This window comes from Nothoprocta perdicaria, unplaced genomic scaffold (genome assembly GCF_003342845.1).
Source record: "Nothoprocta perdicaria isolate Ctin4 unplaced genomic scaffold, notPer1 scaffold_218, whole genome shotgun sequence".
In the NCBI taxonomy this organism is placed as follows: domain Eukaryota; kingdom Metazoa; phylum Chordata; class Aves; order Tinamiformes; family Tinamidae; genus Nothoprocta; species Nothoprocta perdicaria.
Window position 1 is genome coordinate 639,123 of NW_020455399.1, and position 9,350 is coordinate 648,472.

At 59.0% G+C, this 9,350-nt stretch overlaps 1 protein-coding gene across 1 annotated transcript in view; it reads right to left on the bottom strand.

The window, feature by feature from the left end:
- Positions 1 to 8,085: 8,085 nt before the first annotated feature.
- LOC112946838 (granzyme-like protein 1) overlaps positions 8,086 to 9,350 on the bottom strand; it is a 2,300-nt gene continuing 1,035 nt past the window's right edge. Inside the window, 3 exon segments of the mRNA XM_026038785.1 lie at positions 8,086 to 8,220; positions 8,724 to 8,957; positions 9,066 to 9,207. Of these exon segments, the coding sequence (XP_025894570.1) occupies positions 8,086 to 8,220; positions 8,724 to 8,957; positions 9,066 to 9,207 (511 nt within the window).

A 9,350-nucleotide genomic window follows, 5' to 3' on the forward strand; every position in this document is an offset into this window, starting at 1 on the left:
AAAAAAAAAAAGAAAAAAGGCAAAACAAAAAAAGCCATCACTTTTCCATTCTTTATAAATTTTAGTTCTGAGTTCCTTTTTCTTATCAATTATGAAAGGTATGAAGACTGTGATTTTTTTTTTAAATTATTGATGTTCTATACATAGTTTGCTACTTGTTGCTGTATTTTGTTCATGGACTACAAATGATGGAAGCTCCTGGAGCGATAGCTGCTGAGCCTGGGGCAGTGCCTGACTGTAACTGTGGGGTGGTTGTTCTTTCGGTTGTGTTTTTGGGTTGTTTTCTGTCCACATGCGCACGCACGCACACATCCCCGCGCCCCACGAGCATGTGTGTGCACACGCGAGGCTCCCTTGGCAGAGCTACAACTCCCTGCTGTTGAGTAGAGTCTGTGCCATCAGATGAGCGACTTCTCTATGCAGCACACATCAAAAGCACACTGCATAATTGAGGCGTTTGAACTTCAGGCCTTGGCTGGATGGAGCAATGTTAGTCTCGTGCCACCCTCTGGTTGTTTTCTTGCTGCTAGCATCAAACAAGCCTTGTTGACCCYGTTTTGTGCCAGTGCGTTGAGGAATTTGTAGGATGCTTTGTTGTTGTCCGGCTTGCGCGGGCTGCTCGAGAGGAGCAGAGCTGGTGGGCGCACACCTTGGCACGTGGGCAGGGTCCTTCCTCGGCCAGGCTGTGGGGAGCTCCTGGAGGGAGCGCCCGCTTCCTCCCTCCCGTGCTTGCATTGCCCACGGTTGCCCTGGTCTGGCATTCCCACCTTTCCCTCCTGTTCTTGCCTCCCTGTCCGCGGCGGAGCAGGGATTCCCCTTGGAGGCCTGGCTCGCTCCAGGCGCGTGGTCATCGCGTAGCGCCCTTGTGTTCCGCAGGGAGCAGTGGCCGCAGCCGCAGGGGCTGCTGCTGCACCTCAAAGCTRGTGCAGGTAGTTCTGGATTCCAGATGCCAAGCGAAACTCCACAGAGCGGAGGGACGGGCAGCTGTTGCACGCGGCAGCGTTTTTCCAGGAGCCCGGGCACCTGAACAGACATGCGGAAGATCCGTTGCCTGCTCAGAAGGCTGCAGGGCAAGGCGAGGAGGCAGCAGCAAACAGGGAGCTCTGCTCCATCTCCGGACGTGGGTGGATCGGCCGTCACCAAGGCCTCCGCTCCCATTCCAAGAAGTAGCATTGGGTCCAAGTTCTCGGAATCAGCCCCGTTGCCCCCTTAGAGGCTGCTACAGTAGGTAAAGACTACAGGAGCTGCCCTGTTGGAGGGGGCTGCTGATATTTTGTCTCTTTTGCAGACAGAGCACTACATCCGTGTTTTGCACAACACSTAAGAGGAAACCCTAACCCTCAGAGAGGCTTCAGGTGCTTTGACGTAGAACACTACACGCTGGGGTGGGATCCTGGTGGGCGACTGTGTGTGGAGGTCGCTGCCGGTGGCCGGAGCGGCCGAGGGAAGCGCTCCGGGAGCAGCGGGATCTGCCGGCGAGCCCGAGCCGGAGCAGCACCGCGGGACCAAGGGCTGCAGAGCCGCTCTGTGCGCTGGTGCTGAGCGGAACCTCCGCAGCGCGGCCGTGCTCGGAACTGCCTTTCATGCTGGGCAGAACGAGAGGGTTCCCCTGTGTCAGACAGCTTTGCGACAACTTCACTGCTTTGATTTTTTTTTATTTTCTTTTGGTCTTTATGCCAAACTGATCCATTTTGTAGAAATTCTCCTATAAAGAGGGATTTATAATCGTCTTGTTGTCTCCTAGAGCCGCTCCTCTGAAGCAGGGGGCGGCTGCAGTTTCCTCTGCTTTCCTGATCCTCTTGCAGACGGATCACACAACCACGGTTGCCGGTGTGGAGCATCCAGACTCTGGGAATCCCTTCCCAGGGGTTGCTTCCCGAGGTGGATGATGGTGGCACTTCCCACTTGAGTCAGAAACTTCATCCTCCCCTTCTTGGTTGAGAGCTGCTGCCCCGCACAGGAGGAGGGATGCGGGCCCCTGCGGAGCAGACCTTCCTGGTGGGATCCGCGTGCTGGGGGCACCAGGATTGAGGCACGTGCTCACAGCTGCGTGGGCGGCCTCGTGCCACCGTGGTACGGGGAGTACTGGAGAGGGAAGGGGAGCGCGTTATGGGCTGGCTCGCCCTGGAGCTGGCAAAGCCTCCTCCTAGGCTAGAGGAGGAACCAGCCTTGGATGTAATCCGGAGGTGTTTGTGGCCTGTCCAGCGTGGGAAGGCAGCGGTGTTAGCACGTGCTCTTCTCCCCAAGCAGCAGCTTGTGTGCCTCCGACTTGGCCAGTAAAGCATTTCCGTAGACCTGGTTCGCTCCCGTGGGCTGGAACCTTTGGCAAACGCCCTGGCACGAGTGCAAAGCCTTAAACCACGTTGGCCCGCGTCGCGTTTCCCGCGAGCGAGGCCCCTCGGAGCCGCGCGCAGCCTGCCGCGGGACCTTGCCCTCTGCAAGATGAAGGCGCAGGGTTCCTGCAAGGAATCCGGGCCGGAGGGAACGCTCTCCTGACCAACCGCTTGGAATTGTTCTGCTGAAGAAACCAACGTCCCAGGAACCAGTGTGAAACTTGAAGTCGGTGAGGAGAGGACCAGCCTGTTTCTTTGTACCCTTCTCTGTGAATTGGCTCCCCGGTGAGTAGCAGCCCCTTCCCGCTTCAGCCCCGGCTGCCTGTCCCCCTTCTCCTGCAGTTAGATTCCTTGGTCTCTTGTTGCTTCCTAGAAACGTTGGCCTCGCTTTCAACTATGGGTTTCTTCATGTGTTTTATTATTATTTTTTTCCTTTTTTTTTTTTGAAGTACTTCCAGAGTGTGCTGACCATTGTATTGTACTGTACAGAGCCCGGGTTGTTAGAGTCCAGCAGAGATAAAGTGTGTTATGCAGCACCCAGTTTTTAAGAGTATGGTTTGTGCCAATGCCCCTTCTTTAGTAGTGCCAGAGACTCTTTACAAGTGCCAATGTGGTGGAAATTATTTGGTTATACTTGTATATTATAGGATCCTGATTTAAGGCAATTTAAACATTAACCTATTTAAAAAGATACTATATAAAATGCTGTTTTTAAACCTTGTCATTTGCAATGCATGTATTGTTGTGTGTGTCGGGGTGGGGGGCGGGAGGCGGGGAGGGGAAAGGACTTTCTGGATAAGATGCCCAGGGCCAGGGGCGCTCGGGCTCCCAAGGGTCTCATTCCGGTGCCGGAGTGCGGCCGCGTCTTGGAACCATCCAGCTCTGACCGCTGGGCACCAGCTCTTATTACAGAAGTATCTGATGGAAATTGATTTTCATATCTTTCTCCTGAAATAAATTCTCTGTTTGAAATTGGAATAAATTTTGTTCCTAAAAACCGTAGTGGCGACGCCTGCGTTTCTTTGCTCGTGCTCCTCTTCTGCCCGTCTCTCTGGTTCAGTTCTGCTTCTCGGTCTCGGTAAATATAAGACATAATAGCGTATAGACATAGAATAATACATTATATACAGGTAATAAAATACATGAAGTGAAGGCGTTGTGCTGGGCAAACGAKAAGCCCCAGCTCGGCGTGTTCTTAACTTGGACGAGCGGCCGACGGGGTTTTAAGGGGCAGGGTGGCTCCTTGACTGAACCTGCAGGGCTCCGGGAGCGGGATTGGCGCGTGGAGCTCCTGCTCTTCCCCGCTCCCCCGCGGGGTCGGTGCCTTCGCAGGGTTTTGCCGAACGTGTGACGTGCACGGGAGGAATCTCGGTGACACCTCCGCTCCAGTCCCGCTTCCAGGTGGGTTTGCTGGAAAATGGGCAAACGCATGGAGCGGGATTTGGCTAATTCCCTGCAGGATTCCGGGGCTGATTGCCTGAGGAAGTCTCCACGAGGGCGGTTCCAGGATGGAGGTCCTGGCGCCAGGTTGGCAGCCTCCAGCTGCTGGAGTCCCCCCGTTCCAGAAGCCTGTTCCTTCTGGAGCGAAGGCGTTCAAGCAGGAATCATAGCTTGAGAAAAGCTTCATTTATCCATTTATTATTTCCTGTCTGTATAGTGTACCTGTGCGAACAAACAGAGCAGTAAGAAGTGAGCGGAACAACCCGGGATGGAAACGACACTGTAAAAACCACCACGGACCAAATSCTTCTTTGGGTGAGCAGTATCCGGTGAGCAGTATCCGCGTTGCTTCCCAGGGAACACGAGCACCCTCAGTGGTCTCTGACGGTGAGCAGAGCCCTCCCGCATCCCGTTCGAGGAGCCGCCTGTGCCCTGGGATGCTGCCCAKTCTCTGCAGCTCTCCCTTTTGCTGTGTCCCCCGTCCCGGAGCCCCTTCGACTCGACGGGCAACGCCGATCGACTTCCTGGCAGCGTTTGATTCGGAGCAGGTTCCAGGCTGCACAAAGGCTCGTGTTGGCCGCTTCCAAACGGCGGCCCCGTGCCTCGGAGCGGGATTCCGGAGGTGAGGCGCTGAAGCTGAGCTGCCTGGAGAGGGGCCCTGGGCAACACGYGCTGTTGTGAGCCCAGAGAGGGCAGTGTGGGCACGGGAAACGCCTGGTACAAATAGGTTCTAGTACAACAACAACGTTATCCTCTGCAAAAATCACTGATAACTTTGATTGCAGCTTATCTCGCTCACGTGAATGCCCTGGGGAGGCTGTAAGAATTTTTTAATTACTCCATTTGGGAAGTACTTGGTATCTCCTATTCTTTGGTCGCATTTTGTGGCTTGTGCTGCTGTAGACACTAAATGGGCTTCAGCAAGTCCCCTTGCACCGAGGGGAAGGAGAACGTTCCCTCGAAGCATTTCTTCACCAACGAATCCCCCCAGAACGSTTCAGCACAAACCGCGGGGCTGGCTGCTGCTCCGCGCAGGTTTTGGAGACCGTTTCCTTAGTCTTCCTCTAAGGATTGCTTTAATTTCTTAGCTGCAAGTGTGCTTTTCTCCATCACTAGCCCTTCCTCGGGGCTTGGGTGGGAATCGAGCTCCCCGGGCAGGTTCCCTCGTGTTTCTGTCCGCCCGGTTTCCCGCTCCGGGGTGGCTCCGGCCGCGCGGCCGGCTGCAGCGCCCAGGGCACCCAGCACCCAGCGAGGTTCSTTCTGCAGCCCCCGAGGACCCGGCTCGGGACGGAGGGTCCCTGCACGGGCACCTCTCGGCTCCCAAGCTCCGGGTGCCCCTTGCAGCAAAGGGAGGGCAGCAAGCAGCCGTGTTTACGGCACAGGAAGCTGGTGCGGGCAGGAGAGGAGTGCAGAGCTCCCCCTCCTGCCCCGCTTCGGTTCGGATATACGGGGAGCCTCCACGTCTACGCGCCGCGCTGGGCTCCAGGCAGAACCCGGTGTTGCACAGGGCAAAGCGGGTGCGCCGAGTCGGCTTTGSGGCTTAGCCAAGGGCAAAGCTCGGAGCGGCAGGACCCGATCCAGGGCACCTCCGTGCCCGGCGCGTCCTGCCTCTGCGGCCAGCCTGGCAGGGTGCCGAGCTGCTTCCCGCAGCCCCGTTCCCGCCCGGCGCTCGCTGCAGCGCATGGTGCAYGTGCATGCGTGTGTGTGTGTGCRTGTGCACGTGTGTGTGTGCGTGTGCAGCACCTGGAGAAGGGCTTTGGAAGAGGCTTTTCTTACGGCCGCTTCCCTTGCGGCTTTGCAGGGAGTTTTCCCGTCACCRTTTCCTGTGGTAACGGGAGGGTCTGTGCTTCTGCCATCTGAATCCTTCCCCCCAAAGTGCGAGGGATTTGGTCCTTCAAAGCCTGGGAGGTAAAGAGGTTCCACCCTGCCCGTGTCCCCCTTGCATGGGCGGGCGCAGATGCCGGCTGCAGCGCTGGTGGGGCCCATCCACGAGCACGGTGTGTGCCGCCGTGCCCGAGCACATGGGTCCTGCCCAGGTAAGCACAGCCTGACTCGGTCAGGTAGGTCTGGCTGCAGCAGCTGCAGGAGCTGGACTTTGAGCACCTGTAACGAGGGCAGGGCTGGATCTGCTGCTCCGTCTGCTCCGAGTCCCGGGGCAAGTGGCGGTTGCGGCGTGGAGCAGCCCTGCCCTGCGTTGCGGTGCAGCCCTGCCCTGCAGTGTGGTGCAGTGGTGCAGCCCTGCGCTGCGGTGTGTTGCAGTGGTGCAGCCCTGCCCTGCAGCGGTGCAGCCCTGCGGCACGGTGCAGCCCTGCACTGCGGTGTGTTGCAGTGGTGCAGCCCTGCGGCGCGGTGCAGCCCTGCGCTGCGGTGTGTTGCAGCGGTGCAGCCCTGCGGCACGGTGCAGCCCTGCGCTGCGGTGTGTTGCAGCGGTGCAGCCCTGCCCTGCAGTGGTGCAGCCCTGCGGCATGGTGCAGCCCTGTGCTGCGGTGTGTTGCAGTGGTGCAGCCCTGCGGCATGGTGCAGCCCTGCCCTGCAGTGTGGTGCAGTGGTGCAGCCCTGCGGCACGGTGCAGCCCTGCGCTGCGGTGTGTTGCAGCGGTGCAGCCCTGCGGCACGGTGCAGCCCTGCCCTGCAGTGTGTTGCAGCGGTGCAGCCCTGCGGCACGGTGCAGCCCTGCGCTGCGGTGCAGCCCCGTGCGCCGCCGCGAGCACCTCCTGCCCGCACCGCTCGCACGGGAAGCGAAAGCGCCTGCCCGGGGCGAAGCAGCGGAGGGCRCCTGCATTTTCCAGCGCCTCCATTCACGGCTCCCGGGTGATTCCGCTTCCCTCCCTGCTCGGGGTGGAGTTTGGGGTGCGAGCGGCRCCCGAGGAGGAAGCGAGCGGCTCCTTGGTTTATGAGCTAGGAGCTGCGCAGCAAGGAGCCTGTGCTGCAAGGAGCCCTGCAAGGAGCTCTCTAGCTCTCCACGAGGCGCCGTGCCGCAGCGTTCCCAGCCCCACAAGGAGCCTGGCACCTTCCTCTCGCAGCCCCATCTTTGGTTGGGTTCCCCTCGGTTCCGCTCCTGCGTTTTTGCCCTTGCTCCTCAGTGTCGTTAGCGAGGGCGGATTCTGCCTCGTGCCYGTCCAGCAGCCGGCACCGGAGAGTCTCCGTTACGGGGCCGCTGTTGTACGATGCAGGGGTGCGAAAGCGGTGATTTGTATGGGCTGCCAACGATGAAACACCTTCAGCTTTCACTCGTTTGTAGCATAACCAGGCGCAGAAATCTCGTGAATCTTTGCATGTGATTTATTTCCTGCAGTGCCCAAATTGCCAGCTTTTCTGCGGGGTTTGTGTTTCGGTAATGTAGTGGTTGGGTGTTATCACAAAACGATAGGTGCTTCTGAGAAGAGAAAGCCCCGATACAGTCAGAGCATGTTGACGGGGGCAAGACTCCTGGTTCTCTTTGATTTATTGCTACAGATTTACTTCAGCCTTTTATGGGTTAGCAGAGATCCGAGATAAATTTGTGTATTGGGTTAGTGCCTCACAGCCCAGGCAAAGACCAGGAGCTTGCTGTGCCCGGTGCACTACAGCTGCTGTGTTAACTCATGGAATCATTGAACCCGTAAGGTTGGGGGACCTCTAGAGATCATCTAGTCCATCTCTCCAGGTCACCCGCAGCACGGGGCACCCGGGTGCATCCCGGCGGGCTGGGGAGATTTCCAGAGTAGGAGCCTCCTCAGCCTCCCTGGGCCAGGGCTCGGGCACCCTTACCAGTGTCATTTTCCCTTAATTTTTAATTTTAATTTTCCTTGTTTTTCCTTTAATTTTTCATTAGGTTCCTGCAGAACTTTTAGTGCTTCCATTTGTGGCCAAAGGAAAAAGACTTTGCAGTGCAGGTGCCATCTATTTATTTCTGTATTCTCACAACGCTGGGACTAAACCAAAGGGCAGGACCGAGGAAGCAGCTCCCCGAGTGGGCGACGGCAGCACAAGCCGAGGCTGGAGCGGGCCGGAGCGGCCGCCCGGCTCGCGGGACCCGTCCCGCTGCGCCCCTGTCCCGGCGGAGCGGCGGCTCCGAGCGGGGCGCCCCGCTCCTGCAGGTGCCTCTGCAGAGCYGGGGAGGCAGCAGCGGGACAGGGACCCGGGGCAGCGCGGGCGGCACCAAGGGCAGGGAGCAGGCGAGGTGCCCCCCGCCGCTCCAAACCCCGCTTTGGCCCTGCCGTGTTCCCCAGGGTCACTGACGTTTCCCAGGCAGAAAGAGGGGGGAAGCGGGTAAAAGAGGGGCCCAGAAACACGCGTTTTCTACAGGAGCAGCTGTGGGGAGAGCAGCTGCCTTACGGCTTCATGACGCTCTCAATCCATGAGATGTAGGAAGAGATGGACGTGTAGTAGCTGTACCACTCGTTGTACTTGTAGGAGAAGATACCGTAGGCTTTGTTCTTGCAGACCAGGGGGCCCCCAATATCTCCCTGCGAGAGACGGAGAGCGAGAGCTGGGGTCGGTTGTGGGGCACCCCCGGGACAGGGGCTGTGCCCGGGGGCACGTGTGTATCCTATAGGTGCCAGGACAGGGTTTGTGTGAGGGCGCTCGGGCTCCCCTGGCACGGGGTGGCTCTGGGTCCGGAAGGGGTGCGTGGGGGTGCTGCCTGGGCCAGCTGCGGTTTGGGGCAAACCCCTCCGTTTTGGGCAAATCCCAACCTGTCCCCACACCGCCGCAGTCCAGGGGAGCCCCCAGCCCCCCCGGCTCCTCCCAGGGTATGAACAGGGTGCCCCCTGCCAGGGGCTCATCTTTGGGGATGGGGGCCCCCCTTCACCCCTAAGGCCGAGCAGCAAGACGGGGATCCCGAGGGAGCCTGGGCTGCTGGAAGGGCTTCCGCGGCAGCGGGAAATCACGTGGTGAATTTTGGGCGAAGGATTTTAGTGCAAATGGGGCTCGAGGCCGGGCCCTGCCCTTTCCTCCCTGCGACACGGACCTTTCGGAGGGCTCCGGGGGATCCGCTGAGGGTGCAGATGGAGTTGGTGGGGAAGCCGGGGTAGATGTTGAGGCACTCCCTCGCTTTGAGGACGGTGACCTTGGCTTCGTGCAGCGCCGCCGCGGGCGCCGCGAGGCCCCAGCCAGCTACGGTGCATTCGGGCTGCCCGATGTAGTGCTGTTTCTGCAAGGAGATGTTCCTCACGTAGTTAGTGCTGGTGGCGTTGCCTTCCAGCTGGGCAGGGGGCAGAAAAGAGAGAAACGAAGTGTTAGGTCTTCAACTCTCCTGCAAYGAGAGCTGCGTGCCCGCGGCGTGGGCAGGCGGCACCSGGCGGCCGGTCACCTTCAGCAGGAGGATGTCGTTCTCGTTGTGAGCCGTCCTGAAGTGCGGGTGCGGGTAGTACTTCTGCACTTCGAATCGCTGCCAGCTCTGCTCCTCCCTGCGCATATCCTGCGCGCCGAGGGTGACCGTGAGAGGTTTGTGGCTGGTGAGAAGCAAACACAGCAGCTCTCAGCTCTGTGTGTGTTTGTTTTCCTGCTGCCTGCGCTGGGGCTGTATCGCCCTGCATGGCCCGGGGGATGCATCTCCCTGCATCGCGCTGCACATCTCCCTAAGGATGCATCTCCC